This window comes from Heterocephalus glaber, unplaced genomic scaffold, assembly GCF_053883595.1.
Source record: "Heterocephalus glaber isolate CG9 unplaced genomic scaffold, H.glaber_assembly_v1.0 deba00000331, whole genome shotgun sequence".
Lineage (NCBI taxonomy): Eukaryota > Metazoa > Chordata > Mammalia > Rodentia > Bathyergidae > Heterocephalus > Heterocephalus glaber.
Genome location: NW_028258142.1, coordinates 32,675,200 through 32,693,451, shown reverse-complemented (window position 1 = coordinate 32,693,451; position 18,252 = coordinate 32,675,200). Strand labels below are relative to the sequence as shown.

At 37.8% G+C, this 18,252-nt stretch overlaps 1 protein-coding gene across 10 annotated transcripts in view; it reads right to left on the bottom strand.

Annotated features, from left to right (window-relative positions):
- Dym (dymeclin) overlaps positions 1–18,252 on the bottom strand; it is a 424,183-nt gene that overhangs the window by 68,278 nt on the left and 337,653 nt on the right. For 9 of the 10 annotated variants that reach the window (XM_021236605.2, XM_087189093.1, XM_021236606.2 and 6 more), the window contains one exon: positions 10,799–10,912. In XM_021236605.2, coding sequence (XP_021092264.1) covers positions 10,799–10,912 — 114 coding nt within the window. Of the gene's footprint in view, positions 1–12; positions 5,443–10,798; positions 10,913–18,252 lie in introns of those variants that run through there. The other variant, XM_087189084.1, reaches the window with a different exon arrangement.

Sequence of the window (18,252 nt, the reverse complement as noted above, 5' to 3'; positions counted from 1 at the left end):
AGCAACTTAGGATTTCAGAGCTTATTCTTTAGGTCTCTGTTAAAGCAGGAGGGTCTGGAAAAAATAATTACCTAATATTACTTTTCCCAGACTTCATGGAATACCAGTAAGAAGAGATTGTTTAGAATGATATTAATATTATTTACTCTGACTAACCAAGTTGTTTAACTGAATAGACAGTTTTACCCCAAGAGTATATATTCTCACACAGGATATTATACAAATATTTTAGAAGGCTGTGTCAAATAATATTTTGTTGAAAAATATTTTATTTGGTTGAAAGTCAGTTACTACGTCATGGGCTTTTAGATCTTAATGTTTACTTGCTCAAAATGAGAAGAATAATTCTAAAAAACTGGTTTTAGTTCTACAATGCAAAGGAAACATCAAAAACTTCTGACCTAACTGTGTCACTTGATGTTCCCTGGCAAATTCATAAGTAAGGAGCACTGCGATCCTCTCAGTAACCCATTAAACAGTTGGAAAGAACCCTAACTTTTTTTGTTTTTTGGTACTGGGGATCGAACTTGGGTCCTTGCACTTGAGAGGCAGGCGGCGGAACCACTGAACTAAATCCCTGGCCTAGAACCCTAACTTTTTAACATTTCATGTATATATTTTAAGACAGACAAAACAGTAAATATACACTATTCTGTTTTTTCATAGAGAGCTTGTGAAAACAACATTTTTTTTTTTTTTTTGGTACTGGGGATCAAACTTGGGACCTTGCACTTGCGAGGCAGGTGGCGGAACCACTGAACTAAATCCCTGGCCCCTGAAAACAACATCTTAATTTGAAACCAACTCTTTCATATCAATCTCATGTACAAAACTATTGTAGACTCAACAATTATTTTATCAGTATATATTAGTAAACCACCCCAAAAAAGACTATAAAGTGCTCTCATGTGGTATAATACAAATATTATCAACACACAGCTTGAATTTTCAATTAACTTTAAATACCATAGTATTCTGTGAATTAAACTCCAGAGGTTTTCAGGTTTTAAGTGATTCGTTTTATTATAAACTCTCAATCCAAAAAGATGATTAAAATAATTAAGATAAGGCTTGATTAAAGGATAAATGGCCTTTTTTCCCCTAGTAACATCTGTGGTAATAATATGCTATCATTTAACCCAATTGAGGATGACTCACTATCCATGAGTAAATGTAATTTTAGTTTCTTTTCCTAGTACTGGTGATAGATTCTTTTGTTTTTGTTTTTAAACTGAATCATACATCTTTCCTCCTTTTGCCACACAGAGTGAGGTGGCATGCTGGGCTGAGGAATATAATTTCTTGTTATGTTGCAGAACAAAATTAATTGGCTCATTTAAGGGATTTACCCAGGACCAGGGCTCCAAAAGAATCTTACTCTAACAGTTAACTTGCCATGGACCTCCCATAGATCAATCAATTTCTCTATTTAGCCATAATCTTAAAACACGAGTTATATTTTCATTTATATGTCACTGTCATAAGCATAAAGAACCATTTCTTTCTGAGCATAGTGTGAAAAAGGAAGAACACAATAGCATTCAAATATGAGGCCTACATAGCACAATTCATTTCACTTTCAGGTCAGTATTTATAAGTCAGAACAAGACAGGCACACTGAAGGTCACAGAAACCGATCTGGAAGAGCCCCACTGGCCAAAGCTAGAACAATACAAGCAGCAAAATAACACACTCTAGTACTGAACTATAACCTAGAGAATGAAATAAAAAACGACCCCTGAATACCACAGTAATAAATTATTACTTAGGGCCGGGGATTTAGCTCAGTGGTTTCGCCACCTGCTGCGCAAGCGGCAAGGCCCCAAGTTCGATTCCTGGTACGAACAAAACAAAACAATAAATTATTACTTACATAAAAAAGATCTACCAATGGATGATAAAATCAGTGGGCAAATCTTTGAGAAGAAACAGGACACCAGCACAGACTGCACATATCGCCCCCAAAATGTTAATAAATTACAAAGAGAAGAAAAACAGTCATTTTTCACTGGAGAAACCTGGTAGACACCACCTTCACCAAACAATCAAGGGCAACATGCCCATAATGAGACATGGTACCATCACGCGCCTCCTGATCATGATGCATTTAGAAGGGCACGTCACTTCTGTGGTGTTTTTGCCAAATATGCATAATTTCAGCAGTCATGAGTAAACATTAGAAAATTCTAATTTGAGAGACATTTCTACAAAATAACTGACCAACGCTCATAAAATATGTCCAGGTCATTAAAGACAGAAAAAGCTGAGAGCCACAGATGGGAGGAGATTAAGGAAACACAACTAAACAGTGTGAGATACTGGACAGGATGCTGGAACAGAAGAAAGGGTCTTGGGAAAAAAAACATAGTAAAAGTCAAATAAGATCTGTAATGTGGTTAACAGTATGTACTGATGTTAATTTTTGGGTTATGATCATTGTACTATAGCAGTGATGGCGAAACTTTTAGAGCTTTCAATGATACAAAACAGCCTGGTGTGGCACTCGTGCCAGAGGTTTGCCACTGCTATACTATAGTTAAACCAACTGTTAACATTAGGGGAGAGTGGATAAAGTGTTTAGCTGAACTATTTTTTTTTTTTTTACAACTTTTCTTAAGTCTGAAATTATTTAAAAATAAAATGTATCCGAGTATAGGGGCACATGCTTGTAATCACTGCACTTGGGAGGCTGAAGCAGGAGGATCACCATGAGTCTAAGGCCAGTCTGGGGCTACAGAGTAAGTTCAAGGCCAGCCTAGACTACATAGTGAGACCCTCTCTCAATACTCATATCCCAAAATAAAATTAAATTAAAATAAGATACAAAATAAAATAAAATGTAACAACAACAAAAAAGCAAACTCCGTTGACTCAAACATCTTCCTTTTGGCCATCTTACGTACTGCCCTTTTCCATCACTGTCAATCCCTCTTTTTATTAATTACTACTATCTAAACTAGAATATATTTTACATATTTAACTTACTGTCTTTCTCCTTCACATACAATAAGCTCTGAGGGCAGGGCTTTTTGTCTAATTTTTCTACTAACTGTATCCATAGTGTCTAGGATAGTACCTAGGACATACTAAGAGAGACAGTTACAGAAACTAAAATTCCAAAGTGCATGAGTAGTAAATAAAAATTTGAAAAGCTGGCTGAGATGGAAAATTTTACTTTCCAATTCCTGAATTCTAACAAGTCCCCATTTCTTCTGTTGAGTATACTTTTTCACTTATCTATTCATTCCACGGATTGAGCAGCTACTATGTACACAATATTCAACCAGGCATCAGATAATGATGGAAAAGGGATACACATTAGTAAGGCATGATGCCTATTGTCAAGGAAGTTACAATTGAGTGGGAAGAGAAACATGAAATAATTAAATACAAAGTAGAAGAGAAGAAGTAGGCATAATGCTATGGGTATTCCGTGGAAATAGTACATAGTGTGAGTAAAAGGAAAGGCTCCATAAAAGTTATTATATTTATGAAGGCCTTTAATGTATTCTTAGAACTTGGATAATCAGCCAGGCATGGTGGTGCACATCTGTAACTCCAGCACTCAGGAGGCTGAGGCAAGAGGATTGCCAAAAGTTTAAGGCCAGCCTGGAATACATTGTTCAAGTCCAGCCTGAACTACACAGTGAGACTGTGTCTCAAAAAAAACCCCACAAAAAACAAAAAAAACTTTTGAAAATCAAAATGCAAAGGTGGAGGAATGATATATTGGAAAGACAGAATCATGTAAACAAATCCACAAGTTTTGGAAAGGAAGCAGCAAAAGGCACAAATAGGCTGGAGCAGTGGGTGGCGACAAGAAGAAGACTGGGATGAGAGGTTGTGGTTACAGAGTGAATGGTGTAAAATTCCCAAGGACTCCAAACTTTATTTGGTAGTTACAAGGCATTGACCTCTGAATATTTTTGAGTAGGAGATGGATGATACCAGAGCACTGCTCTACAAAAACAGAATTGTAAAACTGGGGGTTCATCCTATATAATTTTTTAGCAAAGGACTCCTCACAACCTGTTTTTTCTGTGCCCTAGATTTGATCCCCCATCATCCATTACTCTTAAATCTGCCATCCAGAATTACTGAGAGTATTTCACACAAAGTATTCATGAAGTCACACACTGACTGCTATGCAACCTTAGTAGTCAGAAAGCATTCCCTTATGTTGAATGAATACCTCTCTTGGTCCAATTTCTTCTACCCCTTGCCTCTGGCATAAAACAAAATGCTTAATTTTTCTTTTATAGTATTATCCTTAAAGTGGTTGGACATTGTTTTTATATTTTTCTGAAATCCTCTCTTCTGCAAGTTATACATTCTCCATTCCTCACAGTGCAGTGGTAACAGGACAGACTGTGGAGAAAGACTGCCTGGGTTGGAACTCCAGCTTTGCACTTGGGTAGTTACTTAATATTTCTATGTCTTAGCTGCCTCATCTAGAAAATCAAGGTAAAAACAGCACCGACTCATATTGCTGTTAGAAAGAGCCTGGAAAAATATCTTACAGCATGACTATTATTGCAGAGCTTGAGCCCTCAAATTTACTGACTGGTTACATCTGCCAGTATTTGGAGAAATAATCTTAAGATTAAAAGGTCTGGTATATTATGGAAAACAGTATAGAGGTTTCTCACAAAATCAGAAATAGAACTACCACATGAGTAGTATATATCCAAGAGCTGAAGTCAGCATACCGAAGAGACATCTGTACTCCCATGTTTACTACAAAACTATTCATAAGAGGGCCGGGGATTTATCTCAGTGGTTCTGGCGCCTGCCTCGCAAGCACAAGGTCCCAAGTTCGATCCCCAGTACCAAACAAAACAAAACAAAACAAAAACTATTCATAAGAGTCAAGAAATGAAATCAATCTAGGCATTCACGGATGGATGAATGGATAAAGAAAACTGGAACTACAACAGAATATTGCTTATTGATAAAAGAGAAAAATTCTGTAATTTGCAGCAACATGGATTAAACTAGAGGACATTAAGTTAAGTGAAATAAGCCTGACACAGAAAGATAAATACTCGATGGTCTCACTTATAAGTGGAAGCAGAGCTGATCCCAGAGAAGGAGAGCCTAGGATAGTGATTAGCAGAGCCTGGGAAGGGTGTTGGGGAGGGAGGAATGGAGAGAGAATGGTTGAGGGTGCAGTTGGACAGGAGGAATAACTTTTAATGTTCTAAAGCACAGTAGTATAACTATAGTTGACAACAAATAATTTAATTATTTCAAAACAGCTAGTAGAAAGGATCTTGAATGTTCTTAAACACAAAGAAATGATAAATGTCTGAGGTGAAAGATGTGCTGGTTACCCTGGAGAAGGGTGTGATGTGATGCATAGCTGATACTACTTACTCTAGTACAAAGTGTCTCTCATGCCTCTTTGCACAAAACAGTGATTGGATGGTCAGTATACAGAGTCTGTCAAAAAATGTATACACATTTCAGGAAAAGATATACTGTAAGTTTTTTCTTTTTTCTTTTTTTTTGGTACTGGGGATCAAACTCAGGTCCTTGCACTTGTGAGGCAAGCAGCGGAACCACTGAGCTAAATCCCCAGCCCTAAGTGTTTTCAATAGATGTGTTACCCTCATATGGGGGACCCTAGAGGATGTTGTATATCACAGAAAACCTACTATACTGCTGGTCCTTAGAAAAGAAACTGAAAATGCATGTGCAGCAATCTTAGTGGAGCAAGGTTACCCAAGCAGCAGTTCACCATACTAGTAAATGCCTGGAAGCTAATGGCCACCACTTTGAGCATCTCTTGTAATTATAAAGGCCAAACTTGTATTAACTTGTATTAATCTCATGACATCTCAATAGATTTAGTATTAAAATATGAAATACTTAACCAAGCTTTTCTTTTCCTGAAGCATGTATACATTTTTTGGGGGCAAACTCTGTGTGTGTGTGTGTGTGTGTGTGTGTGTGTGCGCGCGCGCGCATATACATATATATATATATAAAATTTTTAATTTTTTATCCCTCTTAAACTCTATTTTATTATGGGCAATATATGATTTTTAACAATTTGTCTTTCTTCTGGCATACAGGTCTGTCTATGCCCTCTGCTATTATGAACTAAAAATTGGGCTGTCTGTCATAAAAAAAGCCCACATTCATAGGTTTTTCTTATTGTTTCTTGCATTTTGAGAGAACTGTCATCAAAAATTGACACAGTTCCCCCTTTGGGAAGAATGGTAATTTTAGCATCTTGCATAGATAGAATTATATGCTTAGGATTGCAAAGATCCTTAAAGGTAACACAGTTAGATTTCTTTTTTTCTTTTCCTTTTCCCCCCAGTACTGAGGATCAAACTCAGGACCTTGTGCTTGGGAGGCAGGCACGGCACCACTGAGCTACATCCCTGGCCCTCACAGATTTCTAACTATGTGTTTGAATATTTACAACTGGAATGGCAAAGAACTATACATGTGCTCCTTTGTGGCTCTTGTTGCCAGGGCAAGCATGGGTAACAGATCTCAGAGCTCCTTCAACTCAACATGAACTCAGCCTTAGACTCCTCTTCCATTCACTATCTAGCCAGCTAGTAGCAATAGGCAAGAATTACATTCAAGATAGAACCATTTATATCCTTGCCAAGTGCCCATCAATCTATTACTCTAACATCTCCAGCGAGAGTGAAAGTGTCACTTCCCCAAATCTGCCCATTCTATCTCTAAAGAGTTCCATTAGTTAGAAAGCTCTTCCTTATACGGGACTGAAATATGTGTCCCTGTATGTAGCTTCCAACCATTGATCCTAGTCCTATTCCATGAGATCACTCATAATAAGATCAAATATGTTCCTATAAACAATTTTTCCAGTACTTGAATACATGTACTCTTTGGCTCAAATCTTTTCTATTTTTTTGGTACCGGGGATTGAACTCAGGACCCTGTGCTTGTGAGGCAGGCTTGGTGCCACTGAGCCAAATCTTTTCTTAAGGTTAATAAAAACAGTTTGTGGGCCGGGGATTTAGCTCAGTGGTTCCGGCACCTGCCTCACAAGCGCAAGGTCCCAAGTTCAATGCCCGGTACGAAATAAAACAAAAAACGAAAAAACAAACAAGTAAAAAAACAGTTTGAGCTCCTCTACTCATTCCCTATGTTATTTCACAATTTTGGTGATTCTCTGAAAGTTTTCCTCATTGTCTTAGGCATGGCATTCACAAAAATTTGCTCTTAAGAGTCTAGCACAGACAGCTTCTCTACACTAGTGGCACACTGACCCACAACATACTGCTGAGCTCCACAACACCTGACAAAGTAGAGGCAGGCTTCTATCCATGACAGACTTGGTTAACTAACACTAGAAAGTTTTCCAGATTGTTTTGCAATCTGGAATCGTGATTCTTTGAGATCATGGTTATGATTTATCTTTAGATGACCCCAAGAACTTCCTGGGCTCACAAGTAGGGCATCTTAGAAGGTGAATGGACCACAGGACTTCTATATCTAAACATGATGTTAGAGATGGGGCCTGGCCTGAAGAGGCAGGTTTATGGGGGTGTGATCTGGTAGGGTATATCTCCCTCCCTGGTTCCTTTCCTCACTCTGCTTCCTGGCTGCTACGATGTGAGCAACCTTTCCTCTGCTATGCCCATCTGGCATGCCGTCCTGCCTTGGAGCTAGCCAACTAAAACTGTGAGCCAAAATAAACTTCTCCTTCATTAAGTTGCCAGTGTTGGGTATTGTGTCCCAGTGATGAGGAAAGAGACTAAGACAACCATGCAGACCAAATTTAAATCCACTTCCATAAACAACTCTCCTAAAATGACTAGATCTCTAACTACTCTATTTCAGAACCTAGGTTCTAGCCACATTCCCTGGAGCTCTTGCAATCAGACTATAGCTATCTCCTAAGGGGACTGAGTGTTCTCCCTTCCCCTCCAGACAACTTTTTGAACTACTTCCATTGATACTTTCACTCTCACCACTATGGTCCAAGACAAGCAATAGCCCTCTAAGAGCTCCCACTGTTTCTCAATACAGTAGCCCAATTGTTAGTAAAATGTTAACCATCTCATACCATTCTTCTTCCCAAATCATGCACCACTTCCCATTTCATTCAGACAAACAAAAACAAAACACAAAATTACCAACAGTCTCCCAGGTCCCATTTTATGATGTGTACTCACTTCTTCCTTCCCACCATCATCTCTGCCTACCCACTACTCCTCTCCCTTGCTCACCTGGTTCTAGCTGCTCTCATCTCCTTCTTTAACATTCCTGGCATCCTCCTGCCACAAGACTTCTTCAGTGGTTCTTCTTACTCCAGTATCAGTAGGGTTAACTCCCTCATCTTCTTAACTTTACTAAACATTGCCCTGTGTAATTCTAAAACTTTCTCCTACCACATCCTTACTGACACTCTCAAATCCCCTTAGCCTGGTTTATTTTTATTTTTCATACACTGACTATGTTCTAACACACTAGAATACTAGATCTTTTTCTTATTTATTATGCTTACTTCTTACTGTTTGTCCCTCCTGCTAGACTGTGGGCCCCAGGAGAGAGCATGGAACTTTGCTCACTGATGTAGCCCAAATATCGAGAACAATAGCTGTCACAGAGCAGCTTGATGAAGATATACTCAGTGTTGACAGACCTGTGGCAAGCTTGAAAATGTTACACCTCTTTATCTCAATGGTCTTTGCCTTAAACACAAGTCATCCCGCCAGTTATCTTCTCTTGTACTTTTGTCCTGCTACTTCTTGTGCTTTCTCTTCCCTGATCCAATCTCCTGTTTCTTCCTTCCACCCATACACCACTGTGCATTTTTAAACCTGTGTTTGTGGTTATTAAGCACATTCTCAGACCTTGTGCTCAGTCTTCTCTTATCTCTTCTTTAACTGAAATTGGGCTCTCTACTCAGGACTCCTGCCCCCATCCTTCAGGGTCTGGAGGTAGAGCTGGTGTTCTCTTTACTTTCTTTGTCATTTCCTGGCTATTATTTTTCTACCCTTAAGTAAAAAATTCTAATCATGAGAGGTGGACACTGGTCTATTCTCTTCCTTGAACCTGCCCCCCACTGACTGCTAGGTGACAGTCTCATTTACCCTAGGCGCTCAGTTCATTATCCGACTCAGCCACACTGACTTTCATCTACATCTGTACTATTTCAGCCCCTCACACTCATGGCCAAATCTGGACCACATTATCACCTAGATCTGTACCACTTTTAAAATTGTAGTCTAAAAACACTGCTCTCTAATCACAATCTTCTTTTTTACTTCCACTATGCTCTTTCTTTGATCTTCTCAAAATCTCTCTTTCCCCATCTTTTCTGTATTATCCTTTTCTAACAGTCTCTTAGTATTTCACTTCTTCTGGATTCAGCTGAACGAGGGCCATCACTTTCTGGACCACAGTCACTTTCACCTTCATGGCTTTTTAAACTAGTTCATACGGTACATAGTACAAATAAAATTGAAACAGTGAAAAAAAAACCACCCCAAACCCTAGAAAACAAATCAATAAACCAATGTCTTATTTTATGTAGTAATAGGAATAAGCAAATTCCTTAAATTTAAAAAATTGTCACGAATAAATAATGTGAAAGATGGAGGAGCTATGAATTGTAATCAGTTTTTACACTGTCACCACACTGTGGTGCCACTGGCTGATCAGCAGAAACACCTCAGAACTGTGTTAATCTCACTGCTGTTTATGTGTAGTGGAACTTCTGTACATGATTAGGATGACTAATATGCTGTTATTTTACAAACCGTGTTATAATTGAAAATATTTTTATATCTTACAATAATATCTCTCAAGCATCCATTAGGCAGTGGGTCTAGTGATAGCGCTGAAAACACAGCCCTCAAACAATATCTGTGGAACACAAGTTGGTTGTGATAAAACGCAATGAAGGCCAAACATCCAGTGTGGGAGCCTGTGTTGTTAATTTAGGACAAAGAACTGTACAAAAATTAGACTTAATGAAGGACAAGCAGAAAAAGAAGTATTAAAGTAAAACTATGCTCCAATGCTATACATTCATGCATCCCCTAAAATATTCCCTTTACATCTTTCCCTATGGGATAATTAGTCTTGAAGAATGAATTGTAAATGAGATCATTTTTGGAACACATCTACCACACAAATGTGAGTATCTTCTTAATCCAGTACCTGCCCTACCTTTTCCAGGAAATGCTTCTCCTTCCATTGTTATATCACAGGCATACAGTAAATAATGTAGCAATCAGGAGCAAGGGCTTTGGAGCCAGATTTCCTGCATCTGACCCTCCAGTTCAACCATTTTCTAGTTGTATGGCTTCAGGGAAGTTTCTTAACCTCTTTCTACATTGTTTTCCTCACCAGAAAAATTCAGAGGACAACAGTACCAATCTTAAAGAGTCCTTATGAGGACAGAATGAGTTGATATATGTAAAATAAGGGAACCCTGCATGATAATGAGTAAACACATTATATAAGTATTAGCTATTGTTGTAGTGATCATTTTTACCACCTTCCCATCAGCCCTTGATAATACTTGTAAGACTGAACTTATTTCAGAGTTAAAAAAATAACATGCCTCTTTGTTGACAGAATATGAATTACTACAAGATATGCAGAATATGAAGATTTTGCTGTTTTCTTTTGAAAAGCTGCAGAAACCTTCACCACAGTGTAGGCAATACATAGAGAGCCTTTCTAGCACAAGTTCTGGGTATGCAGAATGATTCCAAACAGAGCCTGGTTAGACACTGATATTTGTGTCAGGTGAGTCAGCAGTATGTGTTAGGGGACGTGTCTTTAACCATCTTACCTTTAGTCTGTCTTTGGGCAGTGCAACAACCCCTTGCTTAATGATTTCCAAGACCCGTTCCACTGACAGCTCAGCTCCAGCTTGTAACAACCTTGAGCTAAAGAAGGTGATCACCTGTAATGTAAAGAGTTATTTTTAAACAAGTAGTTGTATATGATGTATTTTCAGCAGATGCCTTTGTCACATGGTAGTCAAACCATCATAATTCCATTTCTAAAGTGACATGGCTTTTACTTTACCTATCTTCCTAAATGTAGTCCTCCCTTTACAGGGTTTGATGGTTAAATGAGAGGCAAGCCCAGACAGTCAGGGCTGATCATTCATTCACTCTGTGAATTAAGTGGCTTTCAGAATTCTGCTCTTTGTTGTGGTACCCCACCTTGCATTTATATTTCATTTAGAAAGCTGCCAGCAGAAGGTGGGGAATAAAAGCTAAATCTTAGACCCTGTCAGTTTTGAAGCTTAATAAGAGGTCTGGGAAAAAGGCTTAATAGGAAAAGAACTTTCAGTTAATGGCTAAAATGATGTTTTTGGTATTATATATGAATTTACTTATCCACATCATCCTTAGCCCCGATCACCAGGGATAATCAACAGCAAGCTACAATTACTTTTGTTTCATGTCAGAGCACAGCTTGAACTATGTTGCAAGATGCTAACACAGTAGCATTCTAGAAATAGCATCTACATATTTGTCACTAAAAACTAAGACAGGAGTGGGAGATATAACTCAGTGATACAGTATTTGTCCAATATGTGTGACACTCTGGATTTAATCCCCATACTGTGAAAAAACCAACCAAACAAACCAAAAATGATATAAACAAAATTGTCAGACTTACATAGAGAATTTATTTTCTAAAGTTGAACTTTCCCTTTACATATTTTCTGTTTTATAGGTAAAATACATAAACAATTCTTTGTGGGTATTTTAATGTTTTCTTTTAAATTATCTCCTATATATTAATGATGGTAGGGTACAGTGAACACTTTTAGTAGAAAGTACACTGTTTTACACAAATGCTATTGTAATTTGTTCCGGAAAGTGAAGCTGCTCTGCTAAAAAATGGTTAAAGAGTAGAAGCATATCTGTTCAAAACACATCCTAAGAAATGAAAAGGTATTAGGCAGTAGGTAGATGCTTGAGACTTACAGTTTTCTACTATTTACTGACAGCAGACATTCAATATTGGAGCTGTTTAGCTCATAGTTGTAGATAAGGAGGGTAAAGAGTAGTTCTCAGACATGACTGGCCATAAACAGTAGCTGGAAAGCCTTGTGAAATACCAATCCTAGGCCTCACCAGAAACCTACATTGTTCTCTTCAGGTGATTTTGATGACAGCCAGAATCTACATTAGAAGTCTCTAAACGTTTTTACTGTAAATGCTTACAAATTTTTTTAAAAAGGGGGGAGGATGTACTGCAATATATATTATAATTATTTATAAATTATGCAATATTTCTCAATATTATTTTATATACCATGAAGTGTACATAAAAGAAAAATTTTAAAATGAGATAAAGAGAACAAATTAGATTTTAAAAGTACTTAACTTTTGATACAGAAAGCTTTTTTGTACTCATTAAAATATCATTCTAGCTACTCAGGAGGCTGAGGCAGGATGATTGCAAGTTTGAGGCCAGCCTAGGCAAATTAGTGAGAGGCCATCTCAAAATAAAAAATAAAAAGGTTTGGGGATGTAGCTCAGTGATACAAGGACCTTTGGTTCAATCCCCAGTACAGAAAAAAACAAAAAACAAGCAACACACACACACACACACACACACACACACACACACACACAAACATAACAACAAAAAAGAAAATAATTGGATAACTGGATACCATAAATCTTGCTAATCACAAAGGCTTCACATTATCATCAGCAAGTAAAACACACATTCATAGTAAGAAACACTGTTTATCACAGTTGATATAAACCCATACTGGAAATAGTCTTCCTGATAATATTTATGGATACATTTCTTATAGATGGGTTCATCACTGTTTCCACTTCGTAACATGGCACCTGTTCTAGTTTGAGGGAGATGTCATTTCTGCCACTATTTTTGTCATGTGTACTGATACTACATACAGTATTAACTTCAACGTGGAGGGTAATATAATACAGTATTTTGTGGAGGCTTGTTTAACTGAATCTAGCTACTACAACTAGAAACACAATTCTACAAGAAAATCATGGGAATGGCAAGGTGAGTGGACATGCTGGGCCTCCTGTGCTTTCCCTCAGGATACCCAGAGTTCTGGGGTCGATCCTGGAACAATGTCAGTGCCAATACTACTAGTAAAACAAAATCTATTTTTAGTGAACAAATAAAGCTGCAATATATTCTTCCCATCCTCCTCCTGCAACTTCTAGGGTCTATGCATCCTTCTAGGAGATTGCTGATTGAGGTAACAAAGCTGAGTGGAGCACACAGTGTTCACATACTCAAAGACATCAGAGCGAGTGCTCACATGTCACATCCCTGAAGGACAAAGTGATGAGAAGATAGTCCCATTTTGCTCACTCTATGGCCTACACTGGCTTGCTTCTAAGTTGCAAGAAATTTTCAAGCCATCAGGAGAGTTGTAGAGTAGCCATGAAGCTCAGGTTCTAAGTAAATTTCTTTTTTCAATGTCTCTTATTTGTTTGTTTTAAGGCTGATATTCTAAAGTTTCTGGATTCAAAGTGACATTACTCTAGAAAATGATGAAAAATTACCACTTCCAGAAGGGAAATATAATTTACACATCACGAAGGAAGGAAAGGAACCTCTATTGAATGCTTACTATGGACTATGTGCTCTTCATATGCATTTATTTCATTCCCACAGAGAATTTATGAGGTTGATAAAATCTCTGTCCCACAGATGAGTAAATGGGATCAGAAAGACAAGAGATGAGACCAAAGTTACACAGGTGAATATCACAGATCAAAACTCAGGTATTTCTTCTGACTTCATCATGTCTTCAGCTATGCTTACACAGCAAGATGGAGCACAAGCTTAGTTTTTTTAAATAGAAAATTTTCAGATGGAAGCAGACTGAAAAATCAGCAAAGAATGTAAAAAATATTCAAGGATAAGATCTTGTATTTCTTACTGACAGTTTAAAATTTTGCATGCTCTATTTTAGTGATGACTTCACAGATAAGATTTTGGGTTTTTTTGATACCAAGGATTGAACTTGGGTCCTTGCACTTGCGCAGCAGGCAATGGAACCACTGAGCTAAATCCTTGGCCCACAGATAAGATTTTAATCATTGTGGACAACACCCATTAAAACTGCTAAAGCAGATACACGTTTTCCCTCTGAAATTGTGTGTTCAAGATATAGCTAAAAATAGAAGAAAATTAAAGTAGAACTTTTAGCTAAAATGGAATGAATGTTTTTTTAATATAACTCAAAGGCAACCTTTCAAAGGAAAGCATTTTCCCACAGTGCATGTTTTACAGCTTCCTCCAGCTACCATATTTACGGGGATCTCATGAAATCCAAGTGCTGTACAGCATATTACCTCCCATTATACTATTAGCTTTGAACCATGATTGTCCAATGTCATGTTCTGATTAATCAGCTGTACTCTTCAGGTAATCTCAAAATCACATTTACCTACCTGTCTTGAAAATGGTGAATGAGTATTACATCACAGATTCACAAAAAGGAAGATTTTCTGCTGGGTGTGGTGGTGTATGCCTGTAATCCCAGCAATCTGAGAGGCTGAAGCAGGAGGATCACAAATTTGAGCCCAGCCTATGCAACTTGTGAGACCCTGTCACTCACTCACACACACACACACATGCATGCACAATAAAATAAATGACTTGGGAAAACACATACACACACACAGACACACACACACACAGAAATAAGAAGCACTGCTGGGGTGGATAAGGGTAAAAAAGAGCCAGCATATTCTTCCTTATTAACAGTCACTCTCCCAAGAGTCAAAAGTAGAAAGCTAAGCTTTTTGGGTTTTTTTATTTTTATTTTTTGGTACCGGGGATCAAACTTGGGTTCTTGCGCTTGCGCAGCAGGTGGAGAAACCACTGAGCTAAATCCCCCGCCCCTAAGCTTTTTGTTCTTAAAGACAACAGCAAACATGTTTTAGAAAGTAAAATACATATTTCCTCACTGACTTGTTTTGGTTTTCCCTCAAGTTTCTGTGTTTTAATCAATATGTTTATTGACAGCCTCCTTATGAGAAGAGATCTCCAGAGGATTCACAAGGGGAAAGATACTATTTTCTGTCTTCAGGAAAGATACAATACAACTGGAGAGATAAGACACAGATCAAATGTGTATAATTAATAGGTTGGACATCACTGTAGAGTAGACTAAGAACTACTCAAAGTGAAAAGGCCTACTTTGGGTCCATACTTACTAGCATATGACTTGTAAAGAACTTAATTTCTTCCAGAGACATCATGCAGCAGTTTAGAGAACTTACCCAGTGTAGAATTGCTTGGGTTTAAATCCAAGCTCTTCTTAAAGCCTTGGCAAGTTATCTAACTTCCCTATGCTTCGGTGTCCTATCTACAAATGAGGGGAAAAATGTAGTGCCCATCTCATGGTAGTGTTGTGAGAATTATCTGCCAAGTGAAAAATGCCTTGCACATGTTAAGTGTCACAAAAGGTTAGCTATCATCATTATGAAGTGTACTTCAGGATTTTCATTCACAAAATGACAAAGATGCCACTTCTACCACACAAGAACCAGTAATGGTAAAGCATGTGAAAGTGGTCTGCTAACAAAGAAACCCATGGATGCCACTAACACTACCAGTTATCTAAGCAATGGCTTCTTTGTTGGAGTTCTATTTCCTGATTTTATACTGCACACAGGTGAAAAAATTTTAAGAACTGAGTTTGGTGGCAAAGGTCATTATACTCAAATTATATAGGATTAACAGGTGAATTTAAATTTATGCATAATTCTTTCCTTTCAAAAATGCATATTAGTTTTACTATTTTCAAAAAGTTAAGGGCCGGAGATTTAGATCAGTGGTTCTACCACCTCTTCACCAGTGCAAGTTCCCGAGTTCGATCCCCGGTAGGAAAAAAAAAAAAAAGTTAAGCATCATACCAGATTATGACAGTTTTCTTTAATATTTGGTTAGCAGGGCCGGGGATTTAGCTCAGTGGTTTTGCCACCTGCTGTGCAAGTGCAAGGACCCGAGTTTGATCCCTGGTACCAAAAAAAAAAAAAATTTGGTTAGTAGAATTTTTTCTATCATGAAAAAATGCTGAATTTTAATAAACGCTTTTTCTGTATGTACTGAGATGATCATATGGTTTTTCTTCTGTGTTAATGTGAATTGAGTTTTTAAATGTTGAAACAGCATTCATTCCTGGGATAAATGTTAACTGATAGTGACAGATTATTATTCTGATATATGATCAGATTCATTTTGCTAAGCTTTTGTTGAGGACTGTTGCATTCATGTCCATGAGCAACCTATAGCGTGTGGGCCAAACCTGGTTTGTGGTCTGGTTTTTTTTTTTCCTGGTACGGGGGATTGAACTCAGGACCTTGCACTTGCAAGGCAGGTGCGGTGCCACTGAACTAAATCCCTGGCCCTATAGGATGTTTTTATAAATAATGCAGCCAGGCCTATTTATTTACTTACTGCAACTGAAGTACACCAATAGAGCTGAATAGCTGGAACAGAGACTGTGTAGCCTCTAAAGCCTAAAATATTAATTATCTGGCCATTTACAGAAAGGGCATGATGTCTTCTTCTTTAGAAAGACAGTTACAGATTGAACCAACATAACAAAAAGCTTTTTTATGTTTGCCCTAATTTTTACCATTTCAGGAACTCAATTTTTTTTTTGTAGATGCAAATTTCTTTCAGGTATGATATGTCTTCTACTTGAATAAATTTCTTTGGCATTTTAGTACACACCTGCTACAATACATTGCCTCCATTTTTTCTGGAAACTATCTTTATTCTGTTTCAGCTTTTAAGGATATTTTTTAGAAATAAGTAGATGGCTAATCTAAAAGTTGCTTTCACAGAGATAAAAGAATTTCTGGTTGACATTATAATCCTTAAGATTTTTATTAGGAATAAACTGCTAAGAAGGGATAAAGGATCTGCCTAAGTTCTGGAGAGTTACTTTGAGAGCTAGGATCAGAGCAGGGACTGCATTCCCCAATCTCTGGTGTTTCTGCATTCTCAAGAATCTTACCAAAGCATATATTAATTCTTAAACTATAAACCACAATCTACCCAGTCATCAAAGATCATCTAACTTACCAAAGAAGAAGAGGTAACTTGTGTTGGATACCCGTGGGGAATAATTTGTTTCATGGTCTTACTAACATTAATACTTCTCAACTTGGGGGTAGGGGGCAGTACTGGGATTGAACCCAGGGTCTCATGCACGCTAGACAGGCAAGTACTCGACCACTCAGCAACCTCTCCAACTCTACACTTCTTAATTTTAAAAGAGTTTATAGCAATTAAATCCACAGTTAACAAGAACATGGAGCCAGAAAAGAAAAAAATGTGAGAAGCAGCTTGAAAATGTGTTCATACATCCTAATATTAGAAGTCTACATGGAAGTACCTGTTCATAATGGTAAGAACTTAAAAACTTGCCTAAAAATGCCAAGTCTTAAATGAAGAAACAAACATGCTGGTAAAAAATGGTGCTTCTACATCATCTTGACTGCACTGATGGCAATTGTACTCAAATGCCTACTGTTGTTAATGATACCTACATGATGCTGATGATATAAGTTTAGGAAAATGATGAAAGTGTGGATGGCAAAATACTCTGCTATAGCTACAACCTTGAGCATATAGTAAAGCCAGTGAACACATGAATTAATCTGACAGCAAAGAGTTTTAATTTTTATTTCTGTTTATCAGTAATCATTAAGCAGTAGTGATATGGAGCAGACCACTGATCAGGTTTGCAAGAGTATAATCAACTCTAGTTAAATTCACAGGTGGTTGTGAAGATTCTAGAGTATTCAGCAGTAAATACAGCCTATGTGTTGAGTATTGAATGGTAGGCTAGGTGGGGCCTGAAGTTGACTTAATTCAGTACCTAACAACTACCTAAGACTCTACTGGGATGAGCAAAAGATTAACCTACTTTGGTAAACTCTCTTACAAGAATGGATAAAGACATTTTTAAATATCTGAAATCTGATTGGAAACTATGCACACTTCCATAAATTGCTGCCACTGAAAAGCAAACAGGAGCTTTTTGTGTAGAGGCCACTCTCTCCCTCTCTCCAACCCCAACCTGGCCCAGCCTCTTTTAAAACTCTGAGAGAGAGGCTTATAGACCATAGGTAGGAGCCTGGCCAATTCTTACATGAGGACATGGATCAGTTCAAGAAGTAAGATTTAATGATACTGATATCAGAAGTCTCCTAAGGGGGCCAGGGATTTAGCTCAGTGGTTCTGGCGCCTGCCTCGCAAATGCAA